The sequence below is a fragment of the Theropithecus gelada genome, chromosome 6 (assembly GCF_003255815.1).
Source record: "Theropithecus gelada isolate Dixy chromosome 6, Tgel_1.0, whole genome shotgun sequence".
In the NCBI taxonomy this organism is placed as follows: domain Eukaryota; kingdom Metazoa; phylum Chordata; class Mammalia; order Primates; family Cercopithecidae; genus Theropithecus; species Theropithecus gelada.
Genome location: NC_037673.1, coordinates 148203099 through 148220712, shown reverse-complemented (window position 1 = coordinate 148220712; position 17614 = coordinate 148203099). Strand labels below are relative to the sequence as shown.

Sequence of the window (17614 nt, the reverse complement as noted above, 5' to 3'; positions counted from 1 at the left end):
ATTACAGAAACAGTCACGGATTGTCTTCAATACATTCTTATTTTTTACATCCACCTCAGCTCCAGCAATCTTTATACTTTCTTAGCCAATAATGCATAACTATACCTTTACATTTCAACTGTTATTTTCCAATAATGTACAGGTTTGGGTAACTTAGTTTAACTTTTAAAAATTATTTTTTGGGGCTAGGAGCAGTGGCTCACGCCTGTAATCCCAGGACTTTCGGAGGCCGAGGCGGATCAATCACCTGAGGTTAGGAGTTCAAGACCAGCCTGGCCAACATGGTGAAACCCCATTGCTACTAACAAAAAAAAAATACAAAAATTAGTCGGACGTGGTTGTGGGCGCCTGCAGTCCCAGCTACTCAGGAGGCTGGGGCAGAAGAATCACTTGAACTAGGGAGATGGAGGTTGCAGTCAGTCAAGATCGCACCACTGCACTCCAGTCTAGGCAACAGAGTGAGACTCTGTCTCAAAAAAAAAAAAAATTGGGGGACATTTATATGCAAATAAGTATTATGCAACAACCCTACAAAGTATATGATGTTGAGTGGGAGAATCTCAATGATAAGTACCACATACTAAAAGACAGCATTAGATGATGCAGCAGAAAAATGTCTTACTTACCTATGCAGCATGTCTGGGGCCTGGTTCAGCAGTGTGTAATATTGTCTCACAAATTCCCGCCCGACCAGCAGGGGACTAGGCTTCTCCATCACCATTGCTTTGGTCAATTCAACCTGGGGGGAAAAGAGTCAAATATGTCCAAACCTGAAGGATCAAACACAGGGGAAAAGACCGAATCATTTAGCTGAAACCAACTCAGAGACAAGATCACTTCAGCAAGTCGTTTAAAACACTAACAAACATCATAAAAACAAACAGAACCCAGAGACCAGTTGAGATTTTATACAAAGGTATTGCAATCGTATAAATACAAAAGGGGGAAATCATTATGAAAAATTCATCATTATCCCTAATATTCAATATATAAGAACCTCAAAGGTATGTATTTCCAACCTACATCCCACTATAATTTTCTTGTTTTGTTTTTGAGGCAGAGTCTCACTCTGTTGCCCAGGCTGGAGTGCAGTAGGATGATCTCAGCTCACCACAACCTCCACATCCCAGGGTCAAGTGATTCTCCTGCCTCGGCCTCCCGAGTAGCAGGGACTACAGCGCACGCCACCATGCCCGGCTAATTTTTGTATTTTCCGTAGAGACAACGGGGTTTTAGTATGTTAGTCAGGCTGGTCTCAAACTCCTGACCTCATGATCTGCCCGCCTCGGCCTCCCAAAGTGCTGGGATTACAGATGTGAGCCACAGCACCCGGCAATTTTCTTAAGTTATTAAACCCAAATAACAGTGTTCCAGTTATAAAGTTATAAGCACATTCTTACTTGAGGCAATATTAGACTCAAAGGCAATAATCTTAAACAACACAGCTTTGACATCCAGAGACAAACGATCACATTTTCTGGCCCATCTAAATCAGATAAACTTTTAGAACAGCATCTTTTAGAAAGAAACTACAAAACTAAAAATTCTCAATATGCTTACTACTTCATTCTATAATGTAATAAAAAAATTTTTCAAAATAAAATGGGGAAGTTAGCAAACAAAAATGCTTACACTCAAAATAATTCCTACTGTATCAAAATTGTGATAATTTAAAGTTAACACCTTTGAGTGCCAAGAAAGGCACCTGTCCCATAAGAAGTCCAATTATTGTCAGCTCTTACCGAAAAACACTTTTTGAATTAAAACCCTGAAATGAGATCATTCCAGCTTTTCATTCATGGGAGAAGAGATAAAATTATCCCAAACTTAAACATAAAGGCAAACAGAGATAACGTACAGATTTAATTACCACAGAAAAGAAAAATTTTAGCTTTTTTTTTTTTAAACAGGATAGACAAAATAGATTGATCCATTTCTAAACAAGCAATTTGTGAAGATATATTTACTCTCACCTAGTTCATCTTTGCATTATTCTTGAATATCTATTCCAATTAGTATTTATTTCACCAATGCCTGTTATTGTCCCCAAAACTACAGCCACTAAGATCAATATGAAGGTTCCCAGTCATACTAGGAGTATTTCGCCTTCAGGCATGTGTATTGAGGATATCAGTAAGAAGAATCTGGATCCTAAGTCTTAGATTAATGTACTTTAAAAGTTAGCTGGCCACGGTGGCTCACGCCTGTAATCCCAGCACCTTGGGAGGCTGAGGCAGGCGGATCACTTTGTCATTAACTTAACATTTTAACAGTTTATATCATTCTGCAAACTAGGGTCTCAATTAGCATTTAATTTTCCAAACAGATTCTACTTTGAGTTGAGACTGTCAACTTCAGAAACATGCAACAGCTGTTAGTCAAACCAAATTTTCAATATTCTCGTACTGAAGTTTCAACATTAGATTTGCCTCAAATACCCTTATAGTTTCACATTTACACTGTAAACAGTTCCATTTGAGTGGCAGCTGGCTCCTAAAGTCACTCCTTTAACGTAAATAAATATATTATCTATTGATAATAAATATCCACCAAAGAGCTCAAGGGAAACAGTAGCAGTATTTTTTTTAATTCCACATGACTAAATATGTATTTCCTTTTAGAAAAAAAAATGAAACTATACTGCTTCACTGCTTTAAAAAAATATAAGTCCTAAATTAAAATAGTCAAAGGCTTCACAAACTCTACATTAGTCATGGTCAGATAAAACATACTAAATAAAGAATACAAACTTTTTCCCAAATATTAAGTTTTTTAAGAGCAGAGACCATTTCTTACCCAACCTTTTGGCCCCAAAACTTAATGTCTGACACATAATAGACACAATTTTTTTATTCAACCTTCTCATACAAAGAGGTTAGAATTTTATACTAGCAGAGTTGATTTCTGACCATCTAACTAACAAAACTAACTTACCAGATTTTCCAGCATTTAGATAACATAACACTGTTTCTTTAATTATTAAAAAATGTTTGAGATTAGTCTGGGCAACAACAAAGCAAGACCCTATCTCTGAAAAAATGAAGAAGAAAATATTAGTTAAGTGTAGTGGCACATTCCTGTAAGTCTCAGCTACTCAGGTGGCTGGGGCAGGAGGAATGCTAGGGCCCAGAAGTTTGAGGCTGCAGTGAGCTATCATCATGCCACTGCACTTCGGCCTGGGTGCCAGAGCAAGACTCCATCTCAAAAAAATAAAGTATAAAAATAAACATAAATATAAGAACACTGCCCAGACACAGCGGATCACACCTGTAATTCCAGCACTTTCAGAGGCCGAGGTGAGCAGATCACAGAATCAAGAGATTGAGACCATCCTGGCCAACATGGTGAAGCACTATTTCTACTAAAAATACAAAAATTAGTCGACCGTGGTGGTATGCACCTATAATTCCAGCTATTTGGGTGGCTGAGGCAGGAAAACTGCTTGAACCCAGGAGGCGGAGGCTGCAGTAAGCCGAGATCGTACTACTGCACTCCAACCTGGGCGACAGAGCATGACTCCGTATCAAAAAAAAAAAAAAAAAAAAAAAGAATGTTTAGGTAAGTTCTTCACTGATCAAAGACCACACACTGAAAGTTTAGTGAATAATTTTGTTATTCTCCGTTAAAAAAAATCTGGGCTGGACTTAGTGGCTCACGCCTATAATCCCAGCACTATGGGAGGCCAACACAGACAGATCACTTGAGGCCAGGAGTTCGAGGTGAGCCTGGCCAACATAGTGAAACCCTGTCTCTCCTAAAAATACAAAAATTAGCCAGGCATGGTGGCAAACTCAGGAGGCTGAAGCACAAGAATCACTTGAACCTGTGAGGCAGAGGTTGCAGTGAGCCAGGATCACACCACTGCACTCCAGCCTGGGTGACAGAGCAAGACTTCGCCTTTTAAAAAAAAATAAAATAAAATAAAATAAAAACCTGTTTCTTTGATCATTCACAGCAAAAAAAAAAAGAAGGAAAATGTAAATTTTGGCAATTTGAATCTATATACTGTAATAAATCCTAAAAAATTGTAAACCATCTCTCTGAAATCTTCATCTTTTCTGGCCCAAAAATAAAATACAAGCTATGAGAAATGTGAACATAATACCTCTTGAGAAAGAATTCTCACTGTTGTTCATCAACTCTCAATTCTATCAAATCTAAAAATAATTAAGCAAATTTAAACAGATTAGTCACAGAAAGGCCGGGCGAGGTGGCTCACGCCTGTAACACCAGCACTTTGGGAGACCAACGCAGGCAGATCACGAGGTCAGGAGTTCGAGACCAGCCTGACCAACATGGCAAAACCCTGCCTCCACTAAAATTACAAAAAAATTAGCCAAGCATGGTGGCGTGCGTCCATAATCTCAGCTACTTGGGAGGCTGAGGCAGGAGAATCACTTGAACCCAGCAGACGGAGGCTGCAGTGAGCCGAGATCACGCCACTACACTCCAGCCTGGGCAACAGAGCGAGACTCCATTAAAAAAAAAAGATTAGTCACAGAAAAGACAGTTTTGCCAGTGACTACTCTGCTGTTACAGACATTTTATGAAATCTATGAATTACCTCTAGGGGGGAATAATTTTTAAATAAAAATGTATCCATTATCAATGAAAACACATGCTAGTATCAGAAGGGGAAAAAAGAAAATATATGCTAAAAATTTCCAAGATTCTCCCTCATTTATAAATACTCTCAGCACACTAAGTCCTTTTCTACAGAGGTTTTGAAAATTTCTACAACTATGGACTTTGGCTGTTCCTAATGTAACGGCATACACCAATGCATGTTGAAATATAAATAATATTCTTAAGAATGATATACACTGATACCATTAAGATCTACAAAGATCATGACCTTGAGTTTACCAGTTCTAACTGAACCATCCAAATTTAAGACAAAGTTTAAGAGTTGTCAAAGGCTACCTTTAACATGAGTAAAATATGACAAAATAACTTTGAAATTGAGTGTTATTTTTAAATAGTGAATAAACATTTCAAAGACAACAAAAGGAAACCCCCAAAATTTATTTAACCAATTCTCACTAGGGAAAATTCTCCAACACCATTCACTTGCTGTGACCTTGAGCTATAACTTAATCTCTCTGCACCTCAATTCTAACGTCTGTAAAATTAAAATCAGAATTATAGCAATTAAGTGCCTGACAGTAAGCAGGAAATGTTAGCTATTATTACTATCAGTATTAAAATTATTAACTATAATGAAGAAAACCATTTCTACATCCCACTCTCTTGTGTCACCTGGATGGGTATTTTCCTTATTCTCCTAGAGATTAAAATGGAAGAGTATTTCCTAAAGGAGTTAAAAAAAAAAAAAAATCCCAAGCATCTAACATAAAACTTTATCTACCTTTTGGGTGAACTACAGCTGATCCTTCAACAAGGTGAGAATTAGGGGCATGGAGAGCCCAGAATTGAAAATCTGTGTACGACCTGACTCCTCAAAATTTTAACTACTAATGGCACGTTGGTGACCAGAAGCCTTACCAATAACATAACGAGTCATTTAACTATTTGTAGGTTATATTATATACTGTATTCTTATAATGAAGCTAAAGAAAATAAGAAAATCATATGCAAAATACATTTACAGTACTGTATATGTTTATGCTGTCTGTTTAAAAGACAAATCACCTCTCTGAAATGGCAGGTAACCACAGCTGCAGACCTCAACCTATGGTACAAATCAAGCAATTTAATATTTCCTTGTAATGTCATAATTTTTCTGTTTCTTGGGAGTGCTTTCAGAATCATTAGTGATACGTTGTATGGGTCCCATGGTGTTATTCAAGGCTTTCAGTATTGTATTAAACATGATGAGAAATACTCAACGAAAAGAAATCACTTTTTACTGCATTCAAATTTACCGGAGAAAAGAACCGCTCGCATAAAGATGATTAGCATCACACAGTGCTGTAAGCAAATTGCAGTATTTACAGGAGGTGGCTAGGGAAAAAAATTATAGTACAGTATATACTAAGATTAATTTTATGCAGTTATAACTTAATACTGTATCTTTACATTTGTTGACATTTCTCTTGACTGCAAATGGTGCCCTGAATGGTCTCCAAGTGTTTGTGTGGGTTCATTTTGATACATTTTAACCCTGTAATAGATCTGTAATAGACTTGTGTATATTTTATGGTAGTAAATAACAGCATCCACATATATTTTATGCATTCATGACAAACCTTTTTCTCAATTTTTTTTTTATTATTTCTAGGCTATTCAGTTTGTGAGCTTTTTCAAATTGTTACAAATCTCCAAAAAACAATTTCCAAAATATTCATTGAAAAAAAAATCTGCTCAAGTGGACCTGAGCAGTTCATACCCATGTTTGTTCATGGTTCAACTGTACTACATGAACTTTCAAATTTTCCACTTGATCCCAAGTTTCCAGATTGCATAGTAACTTTAAAGAAACTCCCCATCAATAATTGTGCTGAAGTTAACATAAAAACGTTAAGGGTCTAAAGAACTATGAGCATTATCAGTCAGGCGCCATGGCTCACCCCTGTAATCCCATCACTTTGGGAGGCAGAGGCAGGCGATCACGAAGCCAGGAGATAGAGATCATCCTGCCTAACGCCCGTCTCTACTAAAAATACAAAAAAACTGGCTGGGCATGGTGGCGGGCACCTGTAGTACCAGCTACTCAGGAGGCTGAGGCAGGAGAATGGCGTGAACGTGGGAGGCGGAGCTTGCAGGGAGCCAAGACCGCGCCACTGCACTCCAGCCTGGGTTACAAAGAGCTGGGCGGGCGGGGGGAGAGGATTATCTATCTATGAGCATTATCTTCCAATTTTTAACAGACAGATGGGCAGGGAAACATGAAGGCAGACAATACTCCACCTGCATTTTTAATGGCAAAGCTCACTCTATAAAGTAGCCAAATGCCTTCATAGCCCATTTTTAGTGCCAGTTTTATAAGAAAATATAATATATAATAAAAGATTAGTATCTAGAATGTATATAAAACTGCATACAAATCATTAAAAGAATAACCCAAGAGAAAAATAGGTAAATGAAATGGAGTTGCCAATTCTCAGAAAAGTACTAAATGGACAGCAAACAAAACAGAGTAAGTAACCAGGAAAATGCAATTAATAAATTCTCTCACTTCTCACAGGGGATACCTTACAAGACATGCGCCAAAGTATTAAAATCTCAGTCAACACCAAACATTGGCAACTAAGTAAAAAAAGAGCCTGCAGGACTGCTGAAGATGAAGTCTCAAATGGTACAACCACAGTGGAGAACAATTTTGCCATTATTTAATAAAATCAAAAACACTCTGATGAAAATCTTGTAGTTCTCTTCTAGGTACGTATACAAAAGAAACTCACCCAAGACAAAACAAAGTCACACAAGACAAAAACAAGTAACTGTCACCTTATTTCTAAAGTACAACATTGGTAACAATCGACATGTCCATCAAATACGGAATGGATATTAAGTTGTGGTTTACTGGCATTAGGGAAACCTCTATATCTAAGACAACCATATGAGAGCACTTTTAAGATTGAAAACAGGCCGGGCGCGGTGGCTCAAGCCTGTAATCCCAGCACTTTGGGAGGCCGAGACGGGCGGATCACGAGGTCAGGAGATCGAGACCATCCTGGCGAACACGGTGAAACCCCGTCTCTACTAAAAAATACAAAAAACTAGCCGGGCGAGGCGGCGGGCGCCTGTAGTCCCAGCTACTTGGGAGGCTGAGGCAGGAGAATGGCGTAAACCCGGGGGGCGGAGCTTGCAGTGAGCTGAGATCTGGCCACTGCACTCCAGCCCGGGCGACAGAGCCAGACTCCGTCTCAAAAAAAAAAAAAAAAAAAAAAAGATTGAAAACAACTCCTATTAATTATGTCAGGTTAACTGAAGTGAATCAGGAGTGTCCCTGGCAAACTAAGACATATGTCACCCTATTTATGCCTGCCAGAAAGTGAGCACAGAACTCAAAAACATTATTAAAAAGAAAAATCAGTTCCCAAATATGTACTGTGTGATAACATTACATATATTTAAAAGTGTATTTAGTATACACAAATACCAGGTATCGTACACAGATACACAGGCTGGACATAAAAAGACAAATGGATCCATGAAACAGAATGGAGTTCACTAACATATCCACACGGACAACTGTATTTCAAAAATTGCAAAGACAACTCAGTGGAAAAAGTACACTCTTTTCAACAACTGGTATTGAAACAATTAGATATCATATGGAAAAAACAAAAACAAAAACCAGAACCTCAATTCATGCCTCACACCACATACAAAATTTAACACAAAATGATTCAGTGTAATAAAAGTGTAAAACCCAAAACTAAACTTCTAGGGAAAACTTGCATGACACTAAGCAAAGATTTTAGACACACCAAAAGCAAATGAAGAAAGCAAAATGATCATGTAGACTGCCTCAAAATTAAAACCATCTGCTCTGCAAAGACCCCATTAAAAGAATGAAATGGCAAGCAGGCAAGCCACAAATTAGGAGTAAATATTTGCAAAGCATTTATCTATTTATTTATTTATTTATTTATTTATTTTAGAGGGACTCTTCCGCTGTCACCCGGGCTGGAGTGCAGTGGTGCTCACCATAACCTCCACCTCCCAGATTCAAGCAATTCTCATGCCTCAGCTTCTCAAGCAGCTGGGATTACAGGCACGCACTACCACGCCCAACTAATTTTCGTATTTTTAGTAGAGATGAGGTTTCACCATGTTGCCCAGGCTGGTCTCGAACCCCTGGCCTCAAGAGATCCACCTGCCTCGGCCTCCCAAAGTGCTGGGATTACAGGTGTGAGCCACCACGCCCAACTCATACCTCTAATTTTTAAAAAACTCCTATCCAGAATATATAAAGTACTCTCATGACTGTAATCCCAGCACTTTGGGAGGCCAAGGCGGGCAGATCACCTGAAGTCAGCAGTTCGAGACTAGCCTGCCCAACATGGTGAAACCCCGTCTCTACTAAAAATACAAAACTTAGCCGGGTATGGTGGTGGATGCCTGTAATCCCAGCTAACTCAGGAGGCTGAGACAGAAGAATCACCTGAACCCAGGAGGCAGAGGATGCAGTGGGCAGAGATGGCACCATTGCACTCCAGCCCGAGCAACAAGAGCGAAAGTCTGTCTCAAAAAAAATTAGTTATTAAGTAACCAGTCCCATAAAATATGAGCAAAAGATTTAAAGATATTTCGCCAAAGAAATTATATGAATGCCAAATGAAAAATGCTGATCACTAGCAATTACAGAAATGCAAATTAAAACCTGTGAGGTACCACTAAACACCTGTCACAATGACTAAAATTAAAAAGATTGACCATACACACTGTTAGCCAACATACTGGCAGAATCGGAACCCTCCAAACATTGCTGGCAGCAATGTAAAATGGTACAACCACTTTAGAAAACAGGGAGTTTCTTTAAAAGTTGGGCATACATCTACTACATGATCTAAACATTCCCCTATTAAGCATTTACCCAAGAGAAATAAAGGCATATACCCATACAAAGACTTGTACACAAAGTTCAGAAGCTTTATTCGTAATAGTCAAAAAGCTGGAAATACAGCTTTTGTGTTTCAATGCTCACCAACAGGTAAACCAATAAATTGTGATATACCTACACAACAGACTAGCACTGAGCAATTAAAAAAAGAACATAAGGTATTTACACAAAAATTCTAAAAAATGCAAAGTAACCTACAGTGATAGAAAGATCAAGGATTTCCTGCAGGGAGAAAGAAGGGTGGGAGCAACAAGCAAGAAAGAGGGAAAAGGAACATGAGAAAACTTTTGGGGGTAATGGATAGGTTCACAATCTTGATTGTGGTGATGGTTTCATGGGTATACATTTTTTTAAGAGTCTGCTATGTCACCCAGGCTGGAGTGCAGTGGCAAGACCATAGGTCACTGCAGCCTCAAACATCTGGGCTCAAGTAATCCTCTCTGCCGCCTCAGTCTTTCGAGAAGCTGGGATTACAAAAGGTGTCTGAAATTATCAGGCAGTACATTTTAAAAACATGCAGTTTATGTCAATTATACCTCAATAAAGCTATTTTTAAAAATTACCCCCATCAATAAAACAGCCTGGAAAGATGTGAAGAAGATCCCTGGAAGGAAGGGAATGGAAACCCATATAGAAAAAAAAGGAGTCTTAAAGGGCAATGCAAAATGTCAAATGTTAATTCTGAGTACAATAGTATTTAAGTGGTCTTTTTACTTTAATGAAGTTGTCAAAAACACCAAGGAAAACAGCAAGTGTTTGTGTGTACTAACTTGAGCATATATTAAATTTTTGTAAATTTTGTTTCAGGATTATGCTATGTATTCAAAAATTTGATATTTGGTTCTCTAAATCGTAGGAATTTAGAAACAAAATATTTTCCCAGAACCAGAGTAATGCGAATACAGAAGCCAATGTCTGTGCTTAGAGTGAGAGAAGTATCAACATCACTGGGCCTACTGTCAATCTATTTTTCCAAACTCTTTGCATTTACCACCTGTCACCGTCCTTCAAAATTCTTCCTGACAGCTCCCTGGAGAAATGGTTAATTCTGGACCTGAGATAGGCAAAATACAAGATAAGCCTGAAATAACTGGTAATTAATGAAAGAAAAAACATGCTTTCAAAAAATAGAAAAGACAGGGAAGTGTCAAAAGGACAAAAGAGCCCAAAAAAAAAAAAAAGCTGGAACAACATGAACAACAAAATAATCTGTGGCCCGCACAGTGGCTCACACCTGTAATCCCAGCACTTTAGAGGCCAAGACAAGAGGATTGCTTGAGCCCAGGAGTTCGAGACCAGCCTGGACGATATTTTATAAAAATATAAAATAAATAATCAAAAATAAGTAAATATCAGCAAGGATAATTGTGGATTACAACCCAAAGAATAAAATTAATACCGATGGTCTATAGTGATATAAATGAAAAAAAGAAAAAATATGAAGAATACACAAATCTTCCTTACAGGAAATTTATACTGTAGAAGGAATGAGGGAAATAAAAAAAAAAAAATCACCATTAGAACTCAACAGTAATAATAGCAGTAATAATAATGGATCTTGTCTAAGATCCATTAAAATGGTAAAATTAATGAGGGGAACTTTATTTGATTGGCTTCGAAGCATCTCCCCCAAAATACTAACAGTAGCTTCAATATATGTCCACAAATTCACATTCTCCTCCCTCTAGAAAGTAGAGCCTAATTCCCTTCTCTCCTTGAGTGTGAGCTGGACTTGGTGACTAGCATCTAAGGAATAGTATGTGAAGGGGAAAAAATACTAACCTGACAGATTAACCAAATCATCAGGTTAAATTCATTCAACCAGTTATATATTATGGACACCCAATATGTGATAAAAGTAATTTCTGTGGTATTCTTCCCCCAAAAATCCGTAACTTCAGTCTAATCATAACATCAAATCCAAATGAGATCAAGTGTCATGGTCATGAAAGACAAGAGGCAAGACAAACTGACACAGATCAGGAGACTACATACAATGTGGCATCTTGAACTGGATCCTAGAACAGAAAAAGGACATTACTAGAAAAACTAAGGAAATCCAAATAAAGTCTTTCATTAACAGTATTTTATCTATGTCAATTTCTCAGTTCTGCTAAATGTACCTTGATTATGTAAGATGTTAACACTGGATAATGGGTATGTTAAGACCTCTCTATGACAAGTCTTCCAGAAATCTTATTTTATCTCAAAAATACCATTTTCCTGAAAGAAAAAAAACTTCAGGAATCAGAATACTTAACAACTATCTTTTATCTCAGTGTATCCCTTCCCCACTCCGAAGTTAAAACCTACTCAGGTTCATAAAGAAAAACCTTCATTCTTTCTCATCAAGTGAAAATATATGTTACAGTTAATACTAATGCTCATCAGCAAAATTCTTAAACCGATGATCAAGACAGGTGGATACACTCCAGGGAAATCTAGGCGACCTCAGAGTGCAGAAACAAGGGTGTACTTAAGGCACAGCCTATAGCTTTGCATAAACAGCATATGGGAGAAGCCTGCAAGAGCAGGTAGGTGTCACATTCATACATTCCAGATTCAAAATCCCTCTAAGTTTTTTAAATTAAGGAAATAAGCTGACTATAGTACCCTATTAGGTGCCACATGCTCTTCAAAACAGTTTTTACAATTCGGTTTCAGAGCGCCAATTCACTTCTTAGTGTAAGTATGGTAATACCACAGGTGTGAAAGCACTTTCAAAATACGCAAAGGGTTACACAAATACATAATGATGCTTTATATAGCCAATGAAGTTAATAGCCACCAAAGATTACACCCCGACAAAGTAGATGTGTATACCATCCAGGAAGCCAAATTTATCTCAATCATCTTTAATCTTTACTTTTTATTAAGTACCTAAGATACAACACACATACCAAAAACGTATTACATGACAGACTGGCCATCTGACAGAAGAGGGACTCTATCACAAAGTCTCCTGAAGACCTTATTTACTAAGCTACAGGCTGTGAGGGCAATTTTTTTGAAATTGCTTTCCACCTTGTAAGACAGAATATTAAGACACTATTCATGTGTTAAGACATTATTCATGTGGATGAATTATTCCTACTCTTAACCTTATCACCTGGTTTGCAATTTGGCCTTCCCAACTAAAGACAGACAGGATGTCCAAGAATACTCAAAAAAAAAAAAAAAAAAAAAAAAAAGTAAATAGCTGATTTCTGAGATGTAAAATTATAAACCTAGTTTGCCACCACACTGTGATCACCAACTACATGTAAGATAACAGTTGCTGAATCTAAATTTAACTCCAAGGCTTGGAAGGGCAGTACTGCACTACCAAAGGTTTTTCCCACTTGGTGTGGACAAATTACTGGGGGGGCGGACGAGGCTTCCTTTCTTTATCTTTTTTTTTTTTTTTTTTTGACCTACCTACTTCCACAATTATTCATTCTTCTTCCTAAAGTCAGTAATAGTTTTGTCCAAGGAAGCCAAAGCACAATATAATTAAACAAACAACATACAATGCCTATTTGAATTCTGAAACAAAAAAAATATCAATTTGCAAACTGTTAAAAGACCAAGTGGGTACTTTTATCAGACTGACAAAAATAAAATATTGTAAAATTGGCTTTAGTCACAAATGTAAGCTTTATGTTAAATTTTATCTTTTAACACTAACCCCATCAATCCTAAGGACGATATAAAATTCACAAACTTTTACAAAAACTTAAAACTGCCTTCTGCCGTTCACTTTCTATGCAAAATACTAGAACGAGTGGGGAAAAAAAAGAAAAACCATAAGTTACAAAAGAAAAACTGCTCTAAGTAGGTCACAAACCAACATTACCAAAATCTCCTAATGTTCCCTGGTGGACTGTCAGCTGAGAACAGCAAACTGAGTTAAACAAAGAACTGTCTACTTTTCTACCTGTAAGAGGTACAAAAGCTAGACTTTTCTACCGGTAAGCAGCTCCAATGGTAGGGATGTAGGGCGGCCTTGCCAAGCCTTACATTACCACAATTTGCTTCAACTCACTAGTTCCTGATAAAGGAATGCACAAGTCATCAGCTGGAGCACCAGTCTGTGAAATAATCACGTAATTTGCATATTCCTGCCCAAGTGATAACCATTTGCCTGAGGCCAAGAACTGTATTTTTTTTTTAATATTTTAAGTAGAAACTAACAAAATTTTCCCTCAATAATGCGTAAGGTAATTTCATTCTATTTTGCCTCAAGCAGTAATAAAATTAGCTGGACTCAAGCTTTAACAGTTTAAATGCAGATCATTCTAGTGTTTTTCCATTTGACAACTTAAATTGCTCGTCTTTAAGTCTAAGTTAAAATGCTAATTCAATAGTTAACCAGTCTGTAAGGGCAGGTAACCGGAATTGCTACCCCAGGAAAGTTCCAAGTAAATGTTACTTGGAACATTGTTACATTATAACGCATAACAGCTTCTCTAGAAAGAGTTTCTAGAACATGTTTATAGAAACGTTTATGTTTATAGAAGCGTTTCTATAACATAGGAAGATTTATTTCACTAAGCCAAGGAGTATGCTGGCTTTTAAATAACCTAAAATATGGTAACTAGTAGAAAAATATAATCTCAAGTGTCTGAAGAAAAGCATCCTGTTTCTGCATATACACAGGAACCCAGCAGAGTAAATGCTAAATAAACGGAGTGTGTACACAAACTTTCATCCACTGATCTCGACTGTCACAGTTGTTTTTTCCAAGACATCTCCAACACCAGTAATTCAGCCAGGGTGACACGCGCCACAGAGATCAAATGTATATCGTAACTGGGCGCCATCCTTTCCATTCCAATTCCGTATTTTAACCCACAGATGCTAGTGAGATCTGAAATTCGTTGCTTTGCACCTCACTTCCTTCAACTATAAAGTTAATCTTCTCAAGGTCTTTCTCCAAAAGCCTCCTCCAATTAAAAAAAAAAAAAATAGAGAAAAAAAATTCAACGTCTAAAACCGGAGCCTAACTTCCCGCTGGCGGGAATTTCCCATCACCAATCTGAGTTTCAAACCCGATGAGGAACACAGTCGATGTTCATTTGCACTTACTCATCGTTTTCCCTACTTTTTTCCAGAAGTTACTGTGGCGGCACATCTACCCACGGCCTGTACGAATACACGTAGAAAAGCAGCCCAAACCCTTTTCCTTTGTCACATTCCCACTATCAACCCTTGTCTCCCTGGAAGCCCAGAACTAGCCCAAGTACAAATGCCGCTGCAGCCTGCTCGGCAGGTGGCCTTTTGAGGCTGATGCTGTCCCGAGGGACAAGTGCTCTGGGGGCAAAGAATAAAACAAGCTTGGGAAGCGGGGGACTCGGAGTCAGAGGGCCCGGCGTCAGCAAATCCCCGCCCTTCCCGTGCGTGCCTGTGACCCCGCTCTCCAGACCCTTGCCTTGGGCCGCTACGGAAGGAGGACAGCCGTACCCACCTCGCCGATTCACTGCGACAATCAAATCAAAGGCAGAAAAGCGGCTCCGCACAGTGCCGGGCACACAGCGAGAGCGTGGAAAGAACACTGGTTGTTACTATCACTCCGTGCACTCGCTGCTCCCTTTCCTCCCTGCAAAACTGAAGACACTTCTGCGGCGCGCGGACTACAAGACTCCAGACTTTAGTGCTGCACCCACCCTTAAACGAAAGCCTCCTTCTGGTCCGAACCGACTGGATCTCTTGGCCAGGGGACGAAAAGACTCCGCAGGCGCGTGGCGGAGTGGGTGGCGGGCGGGAAACGCTGGGCGCAGAGCCCCTAGTCCCCGAGACCGCCCTGGGGCCCGGGCGGCGGCCGCGACTCACTCCCGCCCCGCGTGGCCGTTGAACGCAGCACGCGCACGCGGCGGACACGGCCACGCGCCCCAGTCGGGAGGGGAGGGGGAGCGGGGAGCCGCCGCGCTCCCGTCCGTCCGCCGCGCGCGCCTGCGGCCGTTGGGGCTGGGGTGGGGGTGGGGGTGGGGGTGGGGGTGGGGGACGCGCCTGGCGCGGCCGCCGCGAGCGCCACTCAGACTTCTCCGTCTCACAATTGCCGCGGCTCGGCTTAGTCCTCTGGCTGCCCTGCCCCGCCCACACCCCTGCATACCTACCTGATTGAGCTGGAGAGGAACTAGCTGTGCCCCACAGCACCAAGGATAGCAGAAACCCCTCACGCAACTGCGTCCGCACACACGCGTGCTCCGCCGCCGGTTTATATAGCTGCCACTCACCCTAACTTGTTACGGCCAGGTCGGGCGACGGGATGACCAATCCCGACCGCGTCCTCCGGGCTCTTCGAACAGCAATTGGGCACTTACTGGGGATGAAGGCGTGGCTCTTGATTGGCTTTGACTCATGCCTATGAGACTGTGAGGATCTCGTTTCCCTAGTAACAGATCGGCACTAAGAGAGACCAATAACCGAAAAGTACAATAGAAAGGCGGGTGAGCAGTTCTTTGACTGATACCCAGAGTAGCCAATAAATATGCGGGGCTGCTCTTATTCGTTAACACGTCTTCCCCTGGGCGGAGATCCGTTTTCCATGCAGGAGCGGTTGCGCCACAAGGTGGGGCCCGTGTACTTTGGGGAAGTAAACCCCTAGCAACTAGGAGGCGGGCGCCCGAGACGCCAAGACAGCCTGTGGCCAATCGCAATGCCGGAAGGAGTTGATAGACACGGAGGTTGCGCTGCTCGGAAAGAGACCGAGCCCCAGGGCGACCGTGCCCTCTGGGCGGTTGTGAGGCTATGCAGGCTGCGGCTTCTGCTCTCTTTCCTTTCTTTCCCTGACTTGCTGGGTCCCGGCTCTGAGGCGTGCACACCGCCTTTTCTGCACAGTTTGGTACCTGTGGGGAACCAAGTGGCAAAGTTTCCCGGGTGGTTTTGTTTTTATTACAACTTTTTTCTTACATACGACGGCCAAGGGCCTTGCTGCCCTCACCATTACTCAGCACTGCTGTGGGGCACGGGAAGGAAAGTCGCTCCTGCGCCGCCTGCGGGCTCCCGCCGGAAGGTCGCCAGTGGAAGCGCCTGGGAGCGCGCCCTTCCGCCAGGCGCTTCCGGGCGGGTGCTGCGAGGCGGCCGCTGCGAGGCGGCCGCGGGCGTGTGGCGAGGCTCCCTTTGTGGCGGCTGAGGCACGGTGTTCCGCGCGTGCTCCAGTGTAGTTTGGGCCCTCGCACCACGTCTCGAGCCTGGGCACTATTGTTCAGCCTCCAATTGCCGCGGATGGGGGCTTATTCTCGTCGCTACGCCTTTAAAGGGCAACTCATCCCCTCCTCCTGGCGTCTCAGGCACTGGCGGGGCTATAACTCATGGCTGGGCGGCCCTGCGTGGGTCGCTGTGGGCATTTTCTGTGGAAATAGCTTTGGTTCCCAGCCGTCAGGCACAGACACGCCCCGGTTTGTTTTCGTTCGGGCATGTGACGAGGCGGGAGGGTCTCCCGCGGAGTTTCGTTGAGAATTTTGGAAATGAAGCACATGGAGCGCCTATGTGGGGGTAGAGAGGCCGAGCTGCAAGGAGCACGGGCGCCGGCCTCAGCCTGTGGGGAGCCGGGCCGCTCGCCTTCCTGCGCCTGGCTAACCCGAGCCTGGAACTCGGGAAGCCCAGGAGCGAAGTGAAAGCCCCTTCTGGTCTTTCAGGGCTCCACGCCCGCAGCAGCCCGGCCCCGTCAGAGTCAGTGGAGCCCCAGGCCTGGGTCCGAGTTGAGCGAGACGCTGCCCTGGCTCGCGATTGCCCGGGCGCTCCCAAAACCAGGGAACAGTCCCCAGGAGAGAAGCCCCTGAAGTTTCCTGGAGCAGGGAATCTCCAAGATCCTGTTCTGCAAAGGAATCTGGACTTTATTCTGAGGGCCGTGGAGAACCCCTGCAAAGTTTTTTAAAAGGTGGACTAAGATTGGCATTTCACAACATGACTCTTCAATTGAAACACTAAGAAGATTGGCGAAACTTAACATTTACAGATTAGTAATTTAACCCAGGTGACCCGCCATGAGGGACATGGCTACCCTTCATTTTTGGAGGGAATTTTAAGTGATACAGATCTTTTTGCCAAGCAATTTTTTTTTTTTCTTTTTTTTTTTTTTTGAGATGGATTCTCACTCTG

At 41.4% G+C, this 17614-nt stretch overlaps 1 protein-coding gene across 5 annotated transcripts in view; it reads right to left on the bottom strand.

The window, feature by feature from the left end:
• The window catches only part of G3BP1 (G3BP stress granule assembly factor 1), a 40079-nt gene extending 24329 nt beyond the window's left edge, over positions 1-15750 (bottom strand). The window contains exons 1-2 of one of the 5 annotated variants that reach the window (XM_025386841.1): positions 15624-15750; positions 627-739 (exon numbers count right to left, since the gene is read on the bottom strand). In XM_025386841.1, coding sequence (XP_025242626.1) covers positions 627-721 — 95 coding nt within the window. In that variant the 5' untranslated portion in view covers positions 722-739; positions 15624-15750. Of the gene's footprint in view, positions 1-622; positions 771-15623 lie in introns of all 5 variants that reach the window. The other 4 variants (XM_025386839.1, XM_025386843.1, XM_025386840.1 and 1 more) reach the window with 4 other exon arrangements.
• Positions 15751-17614: the final 1864 nt, after the last annotated feature.